General features: G+C 41.8%; 1 protein-coding gene across 2 annotated transcripts; it reads left to right on the forward strand.

Annotated features, from left to right (window-relative positions):
• Positions 1–35: 35 nt before the first annotated feature.
• On the forward strand, positions 36–25,660 carry LOC139562410 (inhibitory synaptic factor 2A-like). 2 transcript variants are annotated; one of them, XR_011672350.1, is made up of 5 exons: positions 36–616; positions 10,399–11,584; positions 14,713–14,784; positions 24,451–24,940; positions 25,080–25,660. XR_011672350.1 is itself a non-coding variant. In XM_071380110.1 (4 exons), the coding sequence occupies exons 2-4, from the start codon at positions 10,404–10,406 to the stop codon at positions 24,632–24,634; spliced, it is 1,437 nt and encodes a 478-aa protein (XP_071236211.1). In that variant the 5' UTR covers positions 36–616; positions 10,399–10,403; the 3' UTR covers positions 24,635–25,660. The 2 variants fall into 2 exon arrangements, 1 of the variants encoding a protein (XP_071236211.1); XM_071380110.1 differs by having other exon boundaries at positions 24,451–25,660.
• Positions 25,661–25,681: the final 21 nt, after the last annotated feature.

Below are 25,681 nucleotides of genomic sequence, written 5' to 3' on the forward strand. Positions count from 1 at the left end.
GCTAGTCTCACCAGCCCCTACGCCACTACGCCAGCTCAGAGGACATGATAAGGAGCTCTTTACTGTTGCTGCATGAGCTCACCAGCTGTGGCGACTCTGGACTTTCCCCAACAGCTTGCACTATCCCCCTCTCTCACCCTCCCTATCACTCACCCTCACCCTCTCTCACCCTCACTCTCTCTCACCCTCACTCTTCCCCTCTCTCGCTCTCTTTCTCTCACTCACTCACACTCCCAAATGCACAGGGATTGCAGCAGCGCGAGATGGAGATCTCCACTGCGTGTGTGAGTGCCTATTGCCGGTGAGTGCAGGAACGGCAGCGGACGAGTGTCAGTGGTGCTTGAGTGAGGGGAAAGAGAGAGAGAGAGGCAGAGAGAGAGGGAGAGAAGGGGGGGATATCATTGTGGATCTTACGGGTTTAGAGGCTTTTTTCTTTCTTTCTCACTGCTATCCTGAACCTTGGCTGATGTGCCACAACTATTGCAGCTGTCACTGCAGCGGTCCCCTCTCCTCTCTCTGGACAGAGCTCTCTATGCCACTCAATGAATGGATATGCACCGGCTCAGTGGGAGATCTCTGCTTCGTTGTCCTTTGAATCACTGATTTGTTTCTCAAGGTAAGTGTTTTAAGTCTGTAAAGAAATACTGATAGGAAGTGAATGTACAAACATAGGAGAATCTGCACTTAATGTCAGTTTATCAGCTATGATTTGTCAATATATAGTAGGCGCCTGAGTGGTTTGAATGTCTGTACTGTATGCGCTGTGATATATTGTAGTGTTGTATGTTTAACTGCGTTAGTTTTTTGTAGGCTGATATGATTCAGGAGGTGGGGGGGATGGCGGGTGGGGGGAAGCATATCTGCATTCCAGCCAAGCAGTAAAGGGCTCACGATTTATCTGGAGAAAGCAATGATGTTGTCTTTATGTTAGCTGTTTCACTTTTGGCTGATACTATCTGATTCCCTGTTTTGAAAGTGTAATGAACATCTTACTGAACAAGAAAATGTTCAGATTAATATTCAGTCAGAATTTATGTGTTGATTAAACATTGATCAATTGAACTTAAGCCATTATTGCTCATTTGAATGACTTAAACAGACGAGGCAATCATTGACATTGTATAACTCACCATAATTTACCATGGCTTGATTTTTAGGGATATCAATGATAGTGATCAAGTGCTCATGACAGTGAGATGTAATAGGTGTTCAGTGTTAAAAACCATAACTACTGTATTGCTGCTGAAAGCACAGTGAGTATCATGGGCGATGGACGTGTTCTTCAAGACTTCATGTGACGAGGAGATGAGGATCTTGCCTGGGACTGGAGACTTATCATGAGTAATGACATGTGTGATCTTGACGCCACAGGCAGGGCACTGCATCACATTCAGGGCAGATCAGATTCTCTCTCTCTCGCTCTCTCTCTCTCGATCTCTCTCTCTCTCTTTCTCTCTATTAGATACTGTCTCTCGCTCTCTCCCCTCTCTCTCTCTATAGCCCCGTTTATACATGGTTCTAACCTGGTGCTTACATTAAACAAGTGTAGACGATTAAAATACGGATTGTCTCTCTGACCACCTCCTTATGTAGTCAGGGACCCATTGCATCTGGATATCAATCAAGTGTAAACAGATCTGGAGAGTCAAACCATTTAAATCCTCATTATACAGGCCTCTAAATCATTGTCAGGTAGCACCACTGACTTATGACATTAATAATTGTCTATTTTTTTATTCATATTGGTCAAATAATTTAAATACAGGGAGGAAGCAAGAAATCTGGTCGCAATGCAGACACAGTGGACACGTTTTAATGCCATGTGTGGATCAGATCACGGAACACACGTTAGTGCAAGGTGTAAACAAGGCTTCTAAAACCAGTTCAGAAGGTTTGTTCTCCCCCTGCTTCATTCTAAATAGAGACGTGTTCATGTGCCCTTTTTATTAATTATTCTGTTTTTGTTTATGATCATCTCTTTCTACTCTTCTCTGTCTCTACAGAAACCTCGGTCTTAGAAACCAGCTCATGGTATGCGCCCTAGCCATCTTCTATCCTAGGCCCTCCACATCTTTTATTTTTTATTTAAATAGGCAAGTCAGTTAAGAACAAATTCTTATTTTACAATGACGGCCTACCTCGGCCAAACCCTCCCCTAGCCCAGACGACACTGGGCCAATTGTGCACCGCCCTATGGGACTCCCCATCACGGTCAGTTGTGATACAGTAACTATGGCACAATTGGGAAAGGAACAATTACTGGCAAGGGAACATAAACCAATCTGCCTCTCATGCTCTCCTGCATCAGGGAAACAGCCCTCAGTTCCCCACAGTATTCTCTTCCTTCCCACTTTTAACAATGTCAATGCGTCAGGTGTAATGCACTTCTGCCTGTCATGGCAATGCTAAACCTACTTTTCGGAGGATCCATTTCATAATCTATAGCTTTCAGTGAGCAGATGGGGAAACGTAGGCTTTTTAAAAAGCTCCCCTACTCCTCTGTAACAGAAGGTGCTGTGCAGTGATGCATCTTTTAAGTCAATGTCATAAAGCACACTTTCACAGGTGAAGCCTGCAGCCCAGCAAGGTACTAAGAATTCACACACAACTGGGGGATACCTATCCTATAACTTGGTGTGAGTGTCTACTGAAGGGCAATGCGATACAATCAACTAGAAATACAATAACAAAAACTAAAAAAAACTTGCAGTTGTCCTCACATCACTCACATTACTCTCAAATCACATGCTGTGCAATGGATGGCGAAGTGCTTCGGATTCAAAGCATTACAGTACCTTCAGAAAGTATTCATACCCCTTGACTTTATTCCACATTTTGTTGTATTACAGACTCAATTAAAAATTATACGCGCAATACCCCATAATGACAAAGTGAAAACATCTTTTTAGACATTTTTACAAATGTATTGAAAATTAAAAACACAAATATTTAATTGACTTAAGTATACATGTTAGAATCAACTTTGGCAGTAATTACAGATGTGAGTCTTTCTGGGTATGTCTCTAAGAGCTTTGCACACCTAGATTGTACAATATTAGCACTTTTTTTTATTTTTTATTCTTCAAGCTCTGTCAAGTTGGTTGTTGATCATTGCTAGATAGCCATTTTCAAGTCTTGCCATAGATTTTCAAGCCGGTTTAAGTCAAAACTGTAACTATGCCACTCAGGAACATTTAATGTCGTCTTGGTAAGCAACTCCAGTGAATATTTGGCCTTGTGTTTTAGGTTATTGTCCTGCTGAAAGGTGAATGTGTCTCCCAGTGTCTGTATTAAAACACACTGAACCAGAATTTACTCTAGGATTTTGCCTGTGCTTATCTTTATTCCGTTTATTTTTATCCCAAAAAACTCCCTAGTCCATACCCATAATATGATGCAGCCACCACCATACTTGAAAATATGAAGAATGGTACTGTGATGTGTTGTGTTGGACTTGCCCCAAATATAACGCTATGCATTTAGGACATGATGTTCATTTCTTTGCCACATTTTCAGTTTTCTGCTATCACACATTAAACTCTTTAACTGTTTAAAAGTCACCATTGACCTTATGGTGAAATCCTTGAGCGGTTTCCTTCCTGTCCAGCAACTGAATTATGAAGGACGCCTGTAATTAATAATTTCACCATGCTCAAAGGGATATTCAATGTCTGCTTTTTATACCCATCTTAAAATAGGTGCCCTTTGTGATGCATTGGAAAACCTCCCTGGTCTTTGTGCTAACAAGAAAAAACGAAAGCAGGAAGTACCAGTGACTCACTCAATGCGGAAGTGGTCAGTTGACGCGGATGCTGAGCTACAGGACTGTTTTGCTAGTACAGACTGGAATATTTCCGGGATTCATCCAATGGCATTGAGGAGTATACCACCTCAGTCACCAGCTTCATCAATAAGTGAATTGACGTCGTCTTCCCCACTTTGATCTTACATGCTGTACATATCCCAACCAGAAGCCATGGATTACAGGCAACATCCAGACACTTATAAGAAATCCTGCTATGCCCTCAAACAAACCATCAAACAGGCAAAGTGTCAATACAGGACTAAGATTGAATCAATCAAATGTATTTATAAAGCCTTTTTTACATCAGCAGATGTCACAAAGTGCTGTACAGAAACCCAACCTAAAATGCCAAACACCAACCAATGCAGATGTAGAAGCACGTGCCTAGAAAAGAATCCCTAGAAATACAAGAACCTAGGAAGAAACCTAGAGAGGAACCAGGCTCTGAGGGGTGGCCAGTCCTCTTGTGGCTGTGCCAGGTGGAGATTATAAGAGTACATGGCCATCAAGGTCAGATTGTTCTTCAAGATGTTCAAACGTTCGTAGATGACCAGCAGGATTGCAGAGAGTGCAACAGGTCAGTAACTCATAAGAAAATGTCAGTTGGCTGGAGCTCTATAGGAGAAAGCCCTGCATCCAGCTGTTTGCTTAGACATTCTAGGGACAATAAGGAGGCCTGTAGCGTAGGTGTAGGTAGAGTTGAAGTCGGAAGTTTACATACACCTTAGCCAAATACATTTAAACTAAGCTTTTCACAATTCCTGACATTTAATCCAAGTAAAAATTCCCTGTCTTAGGTCAGTTAGGCTCACCACTTTATTTTAAGAATGTGAAATGTCAGAATAATAGTAGAGAGAATGATTTCTTTCAGCTTTTATTTCTTTCATCACATTCCCAGTGGGTCAGAAGTTTACATACACTCAATTAGTATTTGGTAGCATTGCCTTTAAATTGTTTAACTTGGGTCAAACGTTTCAGGTAGCCTTCCAGAGGCTTCCCACAATAAGTTGGGTGAATATGGGCCCATTCCTCCTGACAGAGCTGGTGTAACTGAGTCAGGTTTGTAGGCCTCATTGCTCGCACACGCTTTTTCAGTTCTGCCAACACATTTTCTGTAGGTTTGAGGTCAGGGCTTTGTGATGGCCACTCCAATACCTTGACCTTGTTGTCCTTAAGCCATATTCCTGCCTCATGATGCCATCTATTTTGTGAAGTGCACCAGTCCCTCCTGCGGCAAAGCACCCCCACAACATGATGCTGCCACCCCCATGCTTCATGGTTGGGATGGTGTTCTTCGGCTTGCAAGCCTCCCCCTTTTTCCTCCAAACATAACGATGGTCATTATGGCCAAACAGTTCTATTTTTGTTTCATCAGACCAGAGGCTTGTGGAGGACTCCATTTTTTTTCTGAGGTCTTGGCTGATTTATTTTGATTTCCACATGATGTCAAGAAAAGAGGCACTGGGTTTGAAGTTAGACCTTGAAATGCAACCACAGGTACACCTCCAATTGACTCAAAGGATGTCAATTAGCCTATCAGAAGCTTCTAAAGCCATGACATAATTTTCTGGAATTTTTCAAGCTGTTTAAAGGCACAGTCAACTTAGTGTATGTAAACTTCTGACCCACTGGAATTGTGATGCAGTGAATTATAAGTGAAATAATCTATCTGTAAACAATTTTTGTAAAATTTACTTGTGTCATGCACAAAGTAGATGTCCTAACCGACTTGCCAAAACTATAGTTTGTTAACGGAACATTTGTGGAGTGGTTGAAAAACAAGTTTTAATGACTCCAACCTAAGTGTATGTAAACGTCCGACTTCCAAATCGGAGAGATACAGTAGGTAGGAGCAAGCCCATGTGATGATTTTTATTTTAGCAGTAAAGCCTTGAAATTAGCCCTAACCTTAACAGGAAGCCAGAGTAGAGAGGCTAGCACTGGATTAATATTATCACATTTTTTGGTTCTTGTCAAGATTTTAGCAGCCGTGTTTAGCACTAACTGAAGTTTATTTAGTCCTTTATCCAGGAAGTCGGAGAGAAGAGCATTGCAGTAGTCTAATCTAGAAGTGACAAAAGCATGGATTAACTTTTCTGGATACTTTTTGGAATAAAAGGTTCAGATTTATGCAACGTCACGAAGATGGGACAAAAGCTGTCCTCGAAATTTAATTGATATGTTCGTGAAAAGAGAGATCAGGGTCTAGAGTAACGCCGAGGTCCTTCACAGTTTCATTTGAGACGACAGTACAGCCATCAAGATTAATTGTCATATCCTAAAGCAGATATCTTTGTTTCTTGGGACCTAGAACTATCATCTCAGCTCTGACGCTCGTTGGATGTGGCAGGGCTTGCAAACTACTACAGACAACAAAAGGAAACCCAGCCGCGAGCTGCTTTGTGAGCCTACCAGATGGGCTGAATGCCTTTAATACTCGCTTTGAGGCAAGTAACACTGAAGCATGCAGGAGAGCACCAGCTTTTCGGGATGACTGTGTGATCATGCTCTTTCCATAGTTGATGTGAGCAAGACCTTTAAACAGGTCAACATTCACAAGGCCGCGGGGCAAGACGGATTACCAGGCCATGTACTCAGAGCATGCGCGGACCAACTGGCAAGTGTCTTCACTGACATTTTCAACCTCTCCCTGACCGAGTCTGTAATACCTGTATGTTTCAACCAGACCATAGTCCCTGTGCCCAAGAATGCCAAATGAACTTGACTAAATGACTATCGACTAAATGATTATCAGTAGCCATGAAGTGCTTTGAACGGCTTGTCATGGTTCACGTCAACACCATCATCCGGAAAAACCCTAGACCCACTCCAATTTGCATACTGCCCCAACAGATCCAAAGATCTCAATTGCACTCCACACTGCCATTTCCCACCTGGACAAAAGGAATGCATATGTGAGAATGCTGTTCATTGACTACAGCTCAGCGTTCAACACCATAGTACCCACCAAGCTCATCACTAAGCTAAGGACCCTGGGACTAAACACCTCCCCCTACAACTCGATCCTGGACTTCCTGACGGGCCGTTTTTACACTGCTGCTACTCACTGTTAATTATCTATGCATAGTCACTTAACCCATGACTGCATGTACATATTACCTCAATTACCTTAACTAACCTGTACACCCGCACATTGACTCGGTACCAGTACCCCCCTGTATATAGCTTCATTATTGATATTTTATTGTGTTACTTTTTTACCTTAGTTTATTTAGTAAATATTTTCTTTACTTTATTTTCTTCAAACTGCATTGTTGGTTAAGAGCTTGTAATTAAGCATTTCACGGGCGCATGTGACAAATACAATTTGATTTGATTTGATTTTGAATCTGTGTTTGAAATTCACTGCTTGACTGAGGAAACTTACAGATAATTAATTGTATGTGTGGGGTACAGAGATGAGGTAGTTATTCAAAAATCATGTTAAACATGATTATTGCACACAGAGAGAGTCCATGTGACTTATTATGTGACACATTTGTACTCCTGAACTTAATTTAGGCTTGCCATGACAAAGAGGTTGAATACTTATTGACTTATTGACTGAAGACAGCTTTTCCTTTATTATAAATTTGTAATAAATTCTAAAAACATAATCCCATTTTGACATTATTGGGTTTTGTGGGTAGGCCAGTGACACAAAATCTAAATGTAATCAATTTTAATTTCACGCTGTAACACAACAAAATGTGATAAAAATACAGGGGTGTGAATACTTTCTGAAGGCACTGTAAGAAACCTTGCATGGTCAAACCGTAGACACAAGTACCCAACCAAGAGTTATGACCCCTCCTCTTTGGGCATCCTAGATGGGCTTTAAAAATGCTGACAGTATGCTATTCAACATCTGGCATGTCCTCATATATACCCTATTATCTTCTGTATTAATGGGTTTTCCCAAGCTGATATCATGGGGGGATTGGTGCGTTGGGGAATTGGTATGTGCCTTCTTATTGCTTCATGTACAGTGCCTAGTGAAAGTCTACACACAAATCTCTGCCTTCGACTAAATCTAAAAAGCGATTCAATTAAATTTTTTGCTTCCACAAAGTATTAACTCTGGGGTGTGAAGACATACGCAATCAAGACATCTTCTTTTTATATATACATACATTTGAAAAACTTTTACTTTGAAATTGGGGAGTATGTTGTTCAGATCTGTGGGGGAAAAATCTAATTAAATCCATTCTTTTTTATTTTAAGGCAGCAAAATGTGCAAGTGGTGTGTAGACTTTCACTTGGCACTGTATGTACAGCAGCCAATTTATATTCATTATTGACCATGCATACGGTGCATACATGGATAATGTACAGTTCATATTATAAACAACACTGAATGTAGCCTGGTGATTATCAGAAGCACTAACGCTATATGGTGTCATAACAGAAATTTTCCGAATTGTTATGATTTGATGCACTGAAAGAACATGCCTTTGCAACAGATAGACAGCAAACAGAAAGTGAGATATGGCCTTCCACACACTGATGATACGTATCACGTGTGCTGTGTCAAGGTCAATGCCATTGATAGCACTGTTTTCCAAATGGTTGCCGTGTTAGAACAGTCAAAGTCAAGGGCCACTCTAATAGCATTACTACACAATTAATGAGAGTGGATAGGCTGCATTTTCATCCTATAAACACGCCATAGAGGAGCATGTCAATCATTTATCAGGTCATGTGTGGGTCCGTGACACAACACCTCAAGAGACCCTCTCCTTTAAGAAGCTGGTGTTGGAGCTGGAGGCAGAGCTAAATATCGTAAGTCAGAAATGTTATAGACTTGCGAGCAGGGATAGTGATACATTCATATCTATAACCAGTCAGCTCAGCCCTATGTCCAAAGAACTGACTGGAAACTCAAGATAATTATGGAGATGACCACTCAATCATACCATCTGAAGTGGAGTTTTATATCTAACATTTTTGTATGAAGAACTGACGGGAAATTGGAACAGACAACATGGTCTGCCAGAGTACATAAGTAGATTTAAGAGGATTACTTTTGCAATTTTAGAGTCAATGCATTATTTATAATCCCCTGGATGGCTGGGGCCAAACCAGGAAAGGACCTCTGGTCATTAGCAGCGATAGCTAGCCCTGGGAAGTGGGGAGTGAGGAAGAAAAAGGAAAAGGAACTGGGGATTCAGAGGGATTGTGTTGGTGACACAGACTTAGTTGTCTTTAAATATATGCCACTCCAGGTTGGCTCAAGAACCGTAAGGGAATGAGGGATTTTTTATTTTATATTCTCCAAGGTTGAATTACCATTTAGCTTATTTACATGCTTGGCTTGTGTCTGAATATAAAGCGAGGAGGACTTGAGTGGACATTGTATGAACGTAGATATGGTTTCAGTGTGTAAGATTGCTATTTCCTGGTGTGAAATAGTAGGATCCCATGTAAATCAGCCTTGAAGCAATGGAAATGTAATAATATACTTTTTTTTGTCAATCAACCTTTCATAACTTATAATTTCAGCATTGTTTGGCATGAAGTAGTCGTTTAAGGTATCTGAAGTGGGTTAAGATTCTACTTCCGATATAGACATGAAGAGAAAAATATGTCTGAAAAAACGTCCGGTAGACTGAGATACAGAAAAGTCACAATGTCCTGCTCGCATGGTGATTCACCAGGCAGGATTCCCAGTGCATTCAGCTGGCCCTTTCATCAGGCCTCATCCACTGCTATCAGAGTATTGTGTGAGTGAGAGGACCTCTCTGACTAAAATACTGACAGACTTTCTTTAAAAGGTAATGGGGCTTCTTACTTTCTTCCTTCTTCCATTCAGGTGACATTGAGGGAAACTGTGGTAGAATCAGTGCTGATAAATCAATCACATGGACAGAGGGCAATACTAAGGATAATACAGGCTCTTGGACGACTCTGAAATATTAATGACTTACCTATGCTAGCTTCATAACCTCATTACAATCTGTTTCATTATAAGCAAATTGTGTGAGGCAGTGCTTTGGGCTTTGACGTGAAAGTGACTAATTTTATCAATGACAAAGAACAAATCTCACCCCAACAAGCATATTGATGGAATTAAAATGTCTCAAAATGATTAAACGTGATTGCTCTCAGAGAAGCGACTATGTCATGAAGGGGCTGCCTTTGTGTAATAACAAACAATCCATTTAGGTTTATTCATCACATGGTGTCTCGTCGTATAAAGATGATGAACTACCTCAGCAGTGATGTGTCCTTTATCCCCATTTCATTCCCTTACACTGCTTTCCATGTTTATCCATTGGTAATCAAATCTCTTATTAATCTTGTCAGACATTATTCAATGCAATACAGCCCCTTAATATGACAGCTCTGCATATGGAATACCTATAGAATTTTTGGGGCGGGGCACATGAAAAAGAAGGTGTGTCTGTCCGTGTGTCATCTATGATATCAATCATGATCTGGTATAAATAAAGCTCTGACAGTTTAGATGTTAGTTGCTCAGTGACAGAAAATAAGAAAAACTAGGCCATCTGCTACCTTCCTACAGTATATCTACTGTGATTCCACCCCAGAATAATATTACATACACTGTATATTTCTCTCCCTTCTCCCAGAAACCATGGTGAGCAAGGAAAACAGCAAGGTCGTGCTATCCAACTCAGAGTCCGATTCAGAGGCAGGCCCGTCACAAAGCCTGGAGGTGCAGTACGGTCCTGACGGCAAACAGCAGGTGAAGAAGAGGAACAAAGCCTTACAAGTCCGCTTCAAGGACATATGTGACGCCCAGAAGGAGCAGCGGGCAGAGGGGCGAGGAGCCAGGTCCATTTCCTGTAAAGTGGCTTACAGGAAGTACATGACGATGCCTGCGCGGCGCTCCATCCCCAATGTGACTAAGAGCACAGGTGTCCAGACGTCACCGGACCTTACGAAACACTACCAGACTTTCCCCTTCGAGCGAAAGAAAGGACACACGATCAAACACACAGCCTTGGTGGAGGACTACAAGGGTCAAAACAACGGGTTTTTGAGTGACTTGAAAGGGCAGGAGGAGGCGCTGAGTTTAGAGGAGTGCTCGTCTTCTCAGGGTGCAGGGAAGCATGTGCGGCAGACGCAGGCACTGCTCCACCACACGGACGACAGCAGTGGCACAGAGGATCTGTTATCCATTGCCAACTGTGTAGATGGGCGTGCGTGCCCGGACTCCTCTCGCATCACAAAGGACACAGAATGCTTTGCAAACGACCCAACTCCCAGGGGAGAGCCAGAGAACCCTGCCTGTGGCGCGAGGACCAAACACAAAGGATTATCCAAAGCGGACACAATGGGTGCCAACCCTTCTGCCAAGCGCCAGCTGGCCAACTGTGAGGAACCCTTACAGGACACAAGGTCAAAGGTCACAAGTCCAGTTGCCTGGAACTCCCTGACGCAAGTGGAAGGTCTAGGCCTAGGGAGTCCATCGGTGCGCTGCAAACGCAAAAAGGCCATGCAGCCCAATGGACAACAGTCCCAGACACTGCCCCACCCCCACAGTGCTGGCTGCTCTGTAGCTAGGGTAAAGGCACAACAGTGCCGATCAGGGACTTTACCAACCCCAATGAAACCCCAACCGGGCCTGGAGAGCCAGGCTTGCCCCCCAGGACGGCAGGGTGCCTGCAAGGAGATAGTTCCCTTAGCTGGGAACGGGGATATTAAAGAAAAGCTCCAGGCCATGGAAAACCTCATCAGCTCCAGTCAGGAGACCATCAAAGTCTTACTGGGGGTCATCCAAGAGCTGGAGAAGGGCGAGGCTCAGAGAGAAGGGTGAGTGGAAATAATTTATGTTCACCAGGCATCGTATAGGATTGGCATTACATTTACATCATTAGCAGATGCTCTTATCCAGAGAAACTTACAGGAGCATTTAGGGTTAATTGCTTTGCTCAAGGTGACATCAACAGATTTTTCACCTAGTTGCCTCAGATATTCAAACCAGCGACGTTTCAGCGATCTTTCGATTGCTGACCCAACGTTCTTAACCGCTAGGCTACCTGCCGCCCCACATAACTAACCTATTCAAGTAAAACATACATTTTCAGTGTGGTTCAATCTTCACTGAGGTTTGATGTTCCTGCTGGTCCTGCAGCCCTTGAAACTGCTGTGGTCTACAGCATGTGTAAGCTACATTTAGCATGTGAATACAAACATCACGGCTACCTGTGTCATTTAATTCCAATAGCAAGGAAGTGAGTGGTCTCTGATTGTTCTGTAGATACTGTATCGTTCCATGTATTTGCTCAGGGGTACAGAGGCACTAACAAGTGCATAACGTTTCTGAGCCGTGTCCAATACACCAAAACTCTACAGCAATAGACTGAACGTACAAGGCTGTCTGCTTTGCTTCCTAAAACCTGGAGCGGCACAAAGCTAATTGTATTAAGCCTTCTCCAAAGCCACCGGACTCCCCTGATGTTGCTCCCTGAAACCTGGTTTAAAAGGACCAATTAGCAGCGCCTCATAAAGCACTGGCTTTCATCTCCTCTGAAGTGTGTGGCTCATATGACACCTTCAATATGTTTCATCACTATTATTAGAGCCTGCTACTCACCATAAGGCCCAAGCATCTCAACTCCTCCCCACCTTCTCCCTCTCTCCCTGCCAAGGCACTCTAACTCTCTCACCACGTTCTCTCTCTCTCCCTGCCAAGCCACTCTAAAGCTTTCTGTCTTCAAAGTGATGGTCCCAGACTACTGGTGGAACAGAATAGTGTCTGAAAGCCCCTCTTATTCTCGCTGGGATAAAGGCATCATGTGGGTGGTATTTTCAGGAGAAAGCTCTGCACATGGTGATGTGTCCACGAGAGGTTTCAGTGCTGTTCCCAGCAGACCAAAGACTGAGACAGGCACATTTATAACATACTGTGTTGAGCAGTGGTTACTTGGTTTGCAGATGTTTGCATGACCTTATCAATGATGCTCATTCCTATTTCTATTGGCTTTGTTTATGCTCACACAATACATCAATGTGAGGTGAATGATTTAGTGTTGCACAAGCCTCTTTTTCCTCCCTGTACTAAACTCCTATCACATTCTGAGGGTCATCACTGGTCCAACACTCCTGCTGGTTTCAAGGTCTCAGGATGATTTGCTTACAGTTCATACCAGTCAGGTTAGGAACTGAATCCTATTCTGCTAACATACAGGATTATCCAACCTGACCCCACTGTATATGTTGTTCACAAGATATCAAAAGAGCAGAGAGCGATATCCATTCAGCCAGGCAGTCAGCGGTATAGGGACAGTGAGGATATCTCCCCCCCCGGAGAGCTGACGTGTGCAAATAACACCGGAGTGAGCCTGTGCAAACAAGTAACACAGGAGTGAGCCTGTGCAAACAAATAACACCGGAGTGAGCCTGTGCAAACAAATAACACCGGAGTGAGCCTGTGCAAACAAGTAACACAGGAGTGAGCCTGTGCAAACAAATAACACCGGAGTGAGCCTGTGCAAACAAATAACACCGGAGTGAGCCTGTGCAAACAAATAACACCGGAGTGAGCCTGTGCAAACAAGTAACACAGGAGTGAGCCTGTGCAAACAAGTAACACAGGAGTGAGCCTGTGCAAACAAATAACACAGGAGTGAGCCTGTGTAAACAAGTAACACAGGAGTGAGCCTGTGCAAACAAATAACACCAGAGTGAGCCTGTGCAAACAAACAGTGGCACAGCTTATAGTTGACTTATAGTGTCAGAGTTTAGAGAATGATTCTCCGACACAGCGTCCGTACATAAATTAATCTGGCCTAGCAGAATAGAACATTGGTACATTGCTAGATTAACTGAAAATACAGTTCTGTAAATACAATTGTCGTTTAGATGGTGTATTACAGTACATGGAGGCTGTGCAAAAAAAATTGACGACCTTGATTATGACTGTACCACTCAATATCTCAACAAAAAAAATCCCTTCTGTTTGGTGACTCGAATTGACCTTTTTTTTTCTCCCAATGATTTGATATATCAAAGGAGTTATTGTGAATTCAGGCCCTCAACTCCACAGTCAAGAGCAACCACCTCTAAGGTGACATGGACAGATGAACTTGGTGACCTTCCATTCCCATCAGCACTTTCGATCTATCCAAGGCAGACAAGGTCACCCTTATGACATGGTGAGCAGCAGGGTTCAACCTCTCTAGTTACCATTCATCAGCTCCCAGTGACAATAGGCAATTACATGTCCTAGTGGACCCGCTTGCCCCATCCGCTTTCCAGTTGACCACTCTCTACACACCCTCTGATCAAAATGAATGAGAAATCCCATCGCTGCCACCAACGTACGCGACATGATGGATGGTGACTGTTACTTCTGGGAGAGACCTGAAGAGATTGATACAGATGCCATCAAATCTCCATGCATGTTCAGTGCACACTTACGTCTGCTCAAGTTTTCATCCGAGATGCCTCGGGAGCAGAATGTACATAGAGTTGTGCCGAAGATGGAGGAGGCATTGCAATCTAAGTAATGACAGGACAGTACAGGGCGGACACTGGGCTTTAGGGCTCTTTGAAATGCCATACAGAACACAGACATAATGTGTCATGTTGATTGTCTTTTGCCTCCCTAAGTCTCATTATTTTCTGAGAACGTTGAGTTGGATGGAGCACAGGGAGATCGAGTATATTGACTTTTCTATAGTATTCATAAACATGAATAATAATGCATTTTGTTTTGTCAGAAAGATGACAAAAACCATGTGAATACCGTGTCAATAGGAAAGAGATCAGCATATTATATCAAATGAGCATGTCTATTACCGGACCAACCTAATCTCACAGAAGACTGTACCATTCAGAACGCAAATCCATATCAGTTTGAAAAATAGATAATGTAAATTAAAATAATCCAAGTCAAACGAGCCATGAAAATCATCCATTTTCTCACCACTCCCCAGGCTTTCCTACCGAACAGGACAGGACACAGCCAACTGCGACACGTGTCGAAACAGTGCCTGCATCATTTATAGGTGAGTACCTTAACATCTACTCTCTTGTTAGCAGCTTGAAAGGTCGCTTCCGCCTGCTATGGCACAACATATTGATGGCGTGAGGCAAGAGATACCTTACGGGAAAACAACATCAATTGTATATGTGTACACGTGAAGTGTTCCAAAAATAAGTTTTGTGTGATCACGTGCTCTTATGTGAAGTTAACGTGACAACATGTAAAGCAACATGTGATAACAATAAACTACACATGTGAAAACATGAACTCGTGATTTTTCACATGTGAATTCACACGGTTTTTCTGTAAAGGGTGCTTTATGTGTGAGGTGATATACTGTAATGCTACAAACCAAGTGCTAAGAATCAATTGAATATAATGTATTTTACTGTAGGCCTTGAAATGTTTCTCCATATAGCAATAAATGCCTTTTCCGGGTAATGAGTAGAATGGAATACTTTACTGAACTCAGAGGATATTATTTGTCTCACTGCAAGATTTTAATGAAGTATTAAGGGCATAGCTCGGTTGTGATACAATAATGACAATTGATAGAATACTTCTGTCAGAGTGAGAGAAATTAATTGAGCACCATTAGATACTAGGAAATGGTGTGACTGAGATCAATGACAAGTTAACTGAAGGAGAATAGAACACTCCTATATGGGATTCAGATCAATGATGAAAATAAACGTTTGATATCCTATTACAATGATGCAGAGATGTCCTCAACTCTGATTTCAGACTCTGGTAATAAATACAGAATATACTCACTGTAGAAAGGAATTAACACTTCAGCCGAATTGGAAGCAGCAAATTGAGTTGAATTTCTAGACACAGGTGGTGCAACTATAATGTTGTTATTGTAGAAGGTAATAAAATAAATAAAGACAAATCTCTCCAGCACAATTGCAAAGCACTGTGGGTGAAGCACACCTCCTGAGGGAATAAGTAATCACACACAACAGAGGGAAATGAATTAGCCCAGAGAGGAAATGCAATTGGGGCTCGTACAGTATGAGAGCAGCTGGGAACTGGACATGATATCCTGACAGAGTCCCCTTTCAAAGTGCCTTATGAATAACGGCTGCAGTGATGGACGCTAAAAGCCATGGAAACTTGACTCAACTTCTGTGTCCACTTCACTTCAACTGGTCCAGAAGTAGTTGACGAACGATTCCACCACCCAACCGTCTCACTTGGGTAAACACTCGCAGATGTTCCGACTTTTCCACTCGTCTGAGAGAGCCTCAGGCAGGTTGCAAAATCCACTCACACTGTGACTCCGTTCAGAGACAAGAATAAAAACATCCATCTTAGAGATCAACGCCAATTTAAAGAATATACAGTATTGCAGAACATACTATAGCATACCATCTGAATAATTGGTAAAAACATGATTACTGAGCCTCCAAAGTCTGGCACGATCAAGATTTGAGTCGTTGTTGTACCCTAGCGTGCCTGCAAACACCTTCCGTTGTGTTCTGCTTCTTCAGCTGTACGGCCTGTTCTAGCCTTGCAGCCAGAGAAAGACTCACAGGGGAAAACATCAGATAGCAGGGTTTGTGAGGTCACGGAGTCGCAAATAAACACCACAACAAGCACTGCTGCAGCAGAGTTCTACATTTAAAAAGTGAACCAAGTTCTAAAAATACAAGTCTTTTCATGTTTATTTTTTGCACTCATTATCGTCGTCTTAGTAAACAACTCATGCATAAGTACATCCGCTTTACTCAATGACAAAACAGCATACGTTTGTTTACTTTGGCTGAGGGGACATCTAACTTTGACCAACAACCTCACTCGTGTCTCCAATTAGTAGATGTTCATCTCCATCTTAACCTAATCAATTCCTTGTCAATCAATGTTCTCATCCAATCAAAGCCTACTTTTTTGTTCATCCCTGGGGTGTTAATCATTAGTCCAAACAGTTGCAACCAGTTGGGTTTTGCAGTTGGGCAAATTCAGGAAGGTCACTCCCTGTTTCGTTCCATTTGCTTCAGTTTAAGAAATGTTTTGCAGCAGTAGTAATAAATACACTCCTGTTTTTATTTAACCTTTATTTAATAAAGAATAAAGAATGCATCATCATTGCATAAAGAATGCATAATTTAACAGCCATGGTGTCAGATTGAAGGAACTGACATGCAAGAATCATTAATGTAATTATGTGTAATTTCCTGCAACATAGTCTCACGAGAAATATGTTACATTTTCTCAAGCGATGATCTATGATCTGAGATAACTCATGTGACAATGCACATTTGCTAGTACAGTATCTAATTGAAGACCAGTATGGCATGAAAGAGGATTTCAAATGATTCAATTCATACCCCGAATTCTGCTATGAGTCACATTGCTTAGTATTGTTGTCTTCCGGATTTACAACCCGTATAATGTAATTAGTGTATGTATGAGCTGTTGTGTGCTAACAAAGTGATTACAGTAGTTGATGTGTTGGAATGATTTCACTAGAATGCTCCTTCTTGTTGGTGATGCTATATGCATTAGGTGTGATATGATTATAGGATTACATTAAATAAACACAGTTCCCATACTAATATGGGAATGCATGTCATAACATGCAACAACTAAACAGATAAATATTAAAGCATAGATCTGAGAACCAGACTACAATATAAGTATTTACGTAGGTAAAATGTTTGTGGGTAGCCTAATGTCCTTTGGGTAGTGTATGTACTGAAAAAAGATGTCTTGAAACTCTTGTAATTCCTGGATTACTACTGAATAAGCTGCGACATGTTCCTTTTTCATGTCCATTCTCATCATCATCCAAGAGGGCCTAAATATGTACACATTTGCTGCTTTATTCATGAACCTTGGCTGGCGAAATGCAAAGATGTTACATGAATTCTGAATGGCTTTGTTTCAGTAGAGGTTGATTGTAATCGAGATCCTGAAGTGGTGCTTGATATCTATTTAAGTCACATGGTCACATGGAAGAAAGCAGATAATGTACTGTTTACTAACTGCAGATGCATTACAGTACATTACATCATAAACACTATAGGGTCAGAGATTCAGCATCCTCTACAGAGGCAAACAAACACTAAACTACAAAGTATACAGCCAGGAAGCATAATAGGCACAGAATGAGAACTGTTCTGATAGAGACGGAAATACTAAATAGTAAACATGTTGTCTCCCACGAATGATTGAGCCAATTGAGATATTGCGTGTGACTAACAAATTTCAGTTAATTACTGTAGCTCCCGCCTTGGACCAATCAGTGCAATTTTGTATATGCCGGTTCTCTATGGCAAGACGCATCATTCACCAAGTTTCGTCAAAATTGTGAGATATAACATGTGACTATCGTACGAACGTACGGACGAACGTACGAACGGACAAATGGACATACGGACGGAGATAGATCCAGAGTCCACTACCCAATTTCATCATGAGGGACAATTATAAAGCTCTTTATCAATGCACTGATCACAGAGAGAACAGCTTCACAAAGACCCAGGTCAAGAATGCATGATAATTCTGTTCAAAACTTGAGATAATCAATAGAAGGTTCTCAACAATCCCTAACAAGGGAAATACGTTTTCACTGAAAGTGCCGTAATGTAACATTTCTAAACAAAGTCGTTCTATGACAAGTCAATACAAATGATCCATTTTGTTATTAGAAGAAGGCTGGTACGTGTACAAGGGAAAATACTATAATTCCATCTGTGGTCAACAGATTTTTCAGCTCATCGTTCCAAAATTGTGCATCTCCACATTATTTTTTTTACTTTCCTTGAATAGGACTTAACAGCAATTGGCGAGCAAGACGACTATCTACCAAGCTCTATCTGTCTCTGCCAAAGCAAATGGCAGTAAATATATCCCAAAACTTTGCAAATAGATATAGTTCGTTTTTTTTCTCTACCATATCTCCTTCCTCGATCTTGCTTATTTACAGACTGGATTGACTGATGTGTCACACCGAAGGTATTTATCAAAGTCAGCCGGGTGAACGATGATTCGGTTGTTTACCATTTTCTTATATCATGCACTCTGTTTACACTATTACAGTGTTACGTTTTACAGTGTATATGTTTAACCATTCCTTTTTTGCAATTCTTTCTTTTCAGAGATTTTTGTTGATATCTTGAACTGTTAAGTTATGACCGTGGCTTTCAGTGCTAGCTATGTGGATAAAACTAGATATCCGACATAAACTTGAACTTGAACATACGGTAAAGTATATTCTACAGGTTTGTTATTTCTGCCAGGGCCTGTGCTGGTGACTCAAAGTGCTCATAGGGCACCAGTAATCCCCTTGCTGGGCACGCCACTCAGCCCTTCCACTTAATGAGCTGGCCTGGCTACAGTGAGCAGAATTAAAAAGAGCCAAGAAGAAACAAAATCTGAACCAAAAGGCCAATTATTCCTCAGACTTGGACAGTAACTGCTCATTGCCAAGATTAGCAGCCGCGGCGATGTGGCCTCTAATTCCGAACAGCAAGTCAGTACCAATATGGCTAATAAATCCAGGGCTTGGGCTCCTGCTGGTGCTCAGTTGAGCTGAGATAGTCAATCTACAAGCCCTACCCAGAATTCAACACCCGACCGACACTCCCAGCCCCCTCCCCCTTGTATACTGCAGCATCCCATGCATCACTGCTACTGATACAAATAGGACACAAACAAAGCATAGAGAGAGAGAGGAGGAGATGAGAAAGAAAGAGAGGGAGATGGGAGAGAGAGAAGGAGGAGGGATGGAGATGAGAGAGAGGGCACAAATGCCCCACTACTGTAGTCACATCACATCCCATTGAAAAGCAGGCTGGGGAAACAAATGCAAAGAAATGCATTTGACCGCAGAAAAGTAGTCTAAGCGGGCCCCTGAGAAAACAGTGGACGAAGAGATAGATTACGGCCCAGTGTTTCTAGCCTCTGCTCCTTACAGTTCCCATGCTAATGTCCTTCTGGACCTTAGACCACTTAGTCTGGCTCTGCAGTAACCTCAACAGTAAACAAGGTGGGGTCTTTGCCCATATCCCATACCAAGGGAACACAAAGGGGTCACCTGCTTTCTAATGCACACCCACACTGAATGGGTGATCATTCAGTGTTCATAATGCCTAATAGGTATAAGAATAAGATTACAAAAAGGGGAGGGTTTAATCTTGTTTGCACAGATGTTTTATTACATTTGAGGCTAATAATGGCTTAACAAATCAGTACTAATACAGTTCCTGGTTGTGTAAGTTGGGTTTAATTAAGATGTCATTCAATTACTCATAAGAGCAAGTAGCTAATTAGGTTAGCTCTTATGCCCCATGCTGTTAAGGAAGATGCAGTTGTTTCATTGGTGTTGAGAAAACTTGGAGTATCGATGTGTTCATTAAAGTACATGTCTGTCAGTCTGTGTGTGGACATCACTGTGCTATTGTAAGGCAGTCAACCATTAAATAGAGCTGGACCTTAGTTGGCTTTTTAACAATAAAGGCACTCTATCAAAATGGCCCCTCGTCAATCAAAGAGAAATATGCTCAGTGGTTTCAAGTAATTTGTACTCTGGTGAATTAAATCAATAAACCAATTGACGTACAATTTGTTGGATTTGTTTGGGGGAAACATTAGGCCTATACAATACATGTAGGTAGCCCAGAAGGAGAGACAAATAGGGAGCATTGTACAATAATATCCTGGAAGTGCTATTGGAAGGGGAGAAAATATCAAAAGCATTTGCATCTTCATTTAACAGAAGCTCAATCTTGAATAAAAATCAAACGTACAGTAATGGTAAAGTAATGTGGTTTCAAGTAGAAACCAACCAGTGAAGGGAGACAGTGAGAGGATATAGAAGACAACACCTCCCTCCCATAAAGAACAATCATTAAACAGGGTTCACTCCAGCTAAACAATCAGGCACCAGTGATCACAGACACAGCTATTCCCAGACCGTAGCTAAACAGATGATTCATCTGCTTGTGAATGCTTGAAAATGATACACCCTGTCTTTAGCCGTCCCGATCTTTTGGCCGATGAGATGATTTGAGGTCTGTGGTCTTTGTTTACTCAGTCACCTGCTCTCCAGGACCACCCGCACAGTACAGCGTGCCTCAGGCTCCCTGCAGAGCCAATTGTCCACAGCATACAGTAATTGCAGCTCTCTGCCAAGTGATTAATTGCTTAATAAGTGCCAAGACCATTCCATAGTGTGCTGCGCTGTTGTCTTTTCTGCTGTTCTCTAGCGAAAGCTTGGCATCAACAAGAGCCCAGAGATGGTGAACTTTTAGAATGGCTCTAAAAATACTGGGAAACAAGGGCACGTCTTCTGTAAATATACAAAGCGTGCAACTCATTTCAAATGTTGTGGCAATTCAGTCTTGATGGAAGTAAGAAGCTGGTCTTTGTGTGTTGCTACTGAGCAATGTGAAATAAAATAAAATTGTCACATGCGCCAAGGACGACGGGTGTAGACTTTACAATGAAATGCTTGCTTACGAGCCCTTCCCAACGATGCAGTTAAAAATCACATGAATAGTAACACAAGAGGAATAAAATGCACAAAAATGGAGCTATACTGGGTGGGGCTCGTATACTGGGAGTACCAGTACCAGATCAATGTGCAGAGATACAAGGTACTTGAGGTAGATATGTACATAAAGGCAGAGTAAAGTCACTAGGCATCAGGATAGATAATAATACGAGTAAAATAGAGAACAGAGTAACAGCAGCAAATTATGTGTAAAAGTGCGTGTGTATGTATGAGTGTGTGTATGTGTGTTTGTGTTATGCATGTGTATGTTATGTGTGTGGGTATTGTGTGAGAGTGCCAGCGTAGTGTGAGTGAGAGTTGTGTGTATAGTGTGTATATATAGTCTTGTGAGTGTGCAAAGAGTCAGCACAAGATAGGATCAGTACAGATAGTCTGGGTAAACATTTTATTAACTATTTAGTAGTCTTATGGCTTGGGGGTAGAAGCTGTCTCTGAGCCTGTTGGTAAGAGAGCCGCTCCGGTAGCGTTTGCCAGACAATAGCAGAGTGAACAGTCTATGGGGTTTGGTGGCTGGAGTCTTTGGCGATGATAGAGGTCCTGGATGGCATGGAGTTCAGCCCCAGTGATATACTGGGCTGTCTGCACCACCCTCTGTAGCGCTTTGCGGTCAAGGGCAGTGCATTTGCCATACCAAGCAGTAATGCAGCCAGTCAAGATGCTCTTACTGGTGCAGCTGTAGAACTTTTTGAGGATATAAAGGCCCATTCCAAATCTCGACAACCCTTATCAGAGGTGTGTGCTGGCACATACTGTGTAATTGAAGTGGGCTCATCATGTCACAATTATGTTTTGGGGTTAAAGGTCAGCTATTAATTCCTGATAGTCTAAGACGTTGGGGGGGGGGGGGGTTATATGGTATTGTTTTAAGATGGTCATACTATGGATTATTTCGATATTTGATTGGAAATGTAGGAGTCCCAACAAAAATATTAAACAAGTATTTGATAAAATATTGCTTTTGGCTTTTACTACTAAAACCCATAGAAACGTTGGGGGGGGGGGGTTATATGGGGGGGGGTTATATGGAACACATTCATAAAAGACAGTCCAAAAATCAATCATAAGAAACAAGGTTTTGAAGTGTCTGTCATAAATCTAGGAGATATAAAAAAAAAATCGGGAAATACATATATGCAATGTATATTTTTTTACACACAAATAAATAAAGGGGGTAGGCACAAAGCTACCTTCATACTTATTTGTTTTTTTAAACCGGTACCGGTTACCTTCAGGCAAGTCGTGTGACACATGTGGGGGTTGTAGAGCAAAGCGGAGAATACCATAGTGTTCGTGAGAGTCTTCCCTTTCCATAGTTTGTAGGTCGAACCGTTTGGACGCACGCTACAGATGTTTTCGCGAGAAGACCAATTTTCGGGATGTCTCATGGTCTGACAAACACCGCTCTGGCTCTGCCACCTTTCACCGCAGATGCGGTAGCGCGGTGGATTGAGACACATCCAATGCAGAAAAACAGATATCTCTAGCTTAAATTGACAGATTTGTATGGGGATTTTTTGTTATGTAATTTAGACTGACGCACTGGTGCGTCAATCGACTCTCAGGGGTTAATTAACTGTATACATTCAAGATTGTATTCATAGTCAAGTTTATATTCATATAATCAGACCTTTATTGATTGATTCAATCTTCTGCACTGCCAAATTCCTCTCTGGCACCCTGTACCGTTTTCTCTGAAGGTTGTAATAGAGTTGAATAACTGACACTTATCGTAAGGGTAAGGATAGTTACTAAGATTCATTCTGTCACTTTAAGCAGAGCATCGCCTTCAGAAAATGAATTGGACTGCCTGTCAGGCCGGTGAATCTGAACAGAGCTGAACAGGGCTTTGCACATTCATCTGGCTGCCTAAGCTGTCTAGACTTGTGTTTGACCTTGGAGGGTTTAATGTCCTTTAAGCAAGTTTGGCTCTTCCTCTATCCTTCCATGTGTTTGACTGGCAGAAATATGCCACTTCAAATCATTCTATGCTTTCAATAAAACAATGTATCAATGATAAACAACATTGTGTGATAAGGTTCATGCTATTAAAATGAAACTTTCTGCTACTATTGCTATTGTTACTTCTACTGCGGTACAACCATACATTATAATCTTCAGAGAAATTATGTTTTTTATTAAGTTGGCAGAGGATTGGAAATATAATGACTTTGTGGCAATCATTTTTGTCAATGTGTATTAAATGGGCGGGCAAGTATGACAGTATGATTCATACTTGACTCATTCCAAGCTAGTATTCTGCCAAAGATGATACATAAATGCTGTACCTACATGTAGATGAACTTAATCGATAGCTGTATAGATGGGGAATACACAATGTGTACTAATGCATAATATGTCCCTCGCTTATGCTGTAGTACGTCCGGGTCTGCTTTGGTTCCGAATGATTTCATTTGGTTGGGATTAAGCTGCTTCTCCCAACAGTCAGAGATTTAATCTGTGAGTTCAACCTCAGTTCCCGAATGGAATCAGATGATGGCCAGCCAGGGATTACAGGAACGGATGAGGAAATCAGACTCCAGAAATGACCCATACAATAACGGACATATTGTATCATGACTATGCACTAAAACATACAGATGTGCAGACTGTTTACATTTGTCTGATTTCACACTCAATACATTTCAGCATCAAAGGAATGTATTTGTGTTGCTAGAATTATCAGACTGTACTGTGCCCTCCCCCGACAATCCATCTGGAGCCTATGGCTAGCAACTGCCCTGGATTATCAACAGACAAATTGAATGCCGGCGTTTTGGCAGTACTCTTGCATCCTATTATTAACTTAACATAACTTTTATGGGATCAAAATTCAATGTACCAGATTGTGCAGAGTCGTGGTTCATACTTGAGCTGCGTCATTCATGTTCAATTTGTGATACCCACAATTAAGATTGGTTTGAATGTAATTGAATCTCTTAAATCCTGGTAGTCTAAAAACTAAAGCTAAAATAGGATTGAACCGCCCTTCCACAGTTTCAAATTGTAGTATTTTCCTTCTCTAAGTATTTAATAGAATTACCAGTAGAATTCAGACATTTACATCCAGTTTATCCCCCACAAGAATAAAATAATATTGTGTTTCATTGTATGTTTGTATGTGTTACTGTAACCCAATATGATAGTTTTTGTGTGTGTGTGTTGCAGTGTGGAGCTGGACTTCAAGCAGCAGGAGGACAAATTACAGCCCCTGATTAAGAGACTGTGCCCCTTGGACGACCCTCAATACCCTGCTCTGCCTTACCCCCACGAGGTGTTCACCTCAACCCCCAAACGCAAGTCCAAGACTGAGTCCAAAAAGCATGGTCGCTGGAAACTCTGGTTCCTTTAACTTAGGGAACACTTTGGATTTTGGAATGGCCTTTTGGATCAGTTTTTACCCATTTACTATCTTCCCTCAAAGGGATTTATCAGAACAGATTTTTTGCTCCAGAGGACAGATAACCAGATACCAGTAAACCATCTACAGTATATCAGGATTCTGAGTTGGAACTGCACTAGAAATCAATGGGGGGGTAAAAAAATATATATATATATTTTCTCATGGAGGTTTAGAGTCTGCCAAGCCTTCAGTTTCTGGCTCAAACGCCAGAGAAGATCAACTTATACCCTGGCTAGAGGTTAGCAAAACAATAAGGTGAGACTGGATATATTTAGGTCATCTTGAGATGTAGCCTACAATATGAAGACGGATGTTATTTATTTACTGGGCAAATGCTTCTCTCACTTTTTATTTATGAATTCCAATGGCACACCTTTTTGGTCTCTTTCCCCAGAGACCTCTGCTTGAGTAGAAGAGGAATCACCATGTGGAAGGCCTGTTTCTCTACAAAGCTACTTTAACCGTACATCAGCCTGTCGGCAAAGCACAAACATTTGGAGACTGAGAGCATCATGGAAGAAGAAGTTATATACAGTACATTACAGTATATTAGTGAACCAACTCTACATGAACCCTTCTTGCCCCTTCTCTCCAGTCTTGAGAGAACCCAATCTCTGTCTCCCAGTCTCTCTCTCTGTCTCTCTCTATACCCTCTCACTCTCTCCACTCTCTCTCTGTCTCTCTTTCCCCCCTCTCTCTCTCTCTCTCTCTCTCTCTCTCTCTCTCTCTCTCTCTCTCTCTCTCTCTCTCTCTCTCTCTCTCTCTCTCTCTCTCTCTCTCTCTCTCTCTCTCTCTCTCTCTCTCTCTCTCTCTCTCTCTCTCTCTCTCTCTCTCTCCCCCCTCGCTCTTTCTCTTCCATCTCTCTCTCTCGCGCTCGCTCTGTCTCTCTCTCCCATTTCTCTCTCTCTCGCTCTCTTCCATCTCTCTCCCTCATTCTCTCGCTCTCTCTCTCTCTCTCTGTCTGCACACAGACATGCACTTCAGGAGTAAGTTAAG

This window comes from Salvelinus alpinus, chromosome 32 (assembly GCF_045679555.1).
Source record: "Salvelinus alpinus chromosome 32, SLU_Salpinus.1, whole genome shotgun sequence".
In the NCBI taxonomy this organism is placed as follows: domain Eukaryota; kingdom Metazoa; phylum Chordata; class Actinopteri; order Salmoniformes; family Salmonidae; genus Salvelinus; species Salvelinus alpinus.

What these genes read in the sequence shown, in the direction of transcription:
- LOC139562410 (XM_071380110.1), top strand. Translation starts at nt 10,404, where the DNA reads ATGGTGAGCAAGGAAAACAGCAAGGTCGTGCTATCCAACTCAGAGTCC. An exon ending in GGCGAGGCTCAGAGAGAAGG is followed by an intron (nt 11,585 to 14,712) that starts GTGAGTGGAAAT and finishes ACCACTCCCCAG; the next exon opens with GCTTTCCTACCGAACAGGAC. An exon ending in AGTGCCTGCATCATTTATAG is followed by an intron (nt 14,785 to 24,450) that starts GTGAGTACCTTA and finishes TGTGTGTTGCAG; the next exon opens with TGTGGAGCTGGACTTCAAGC.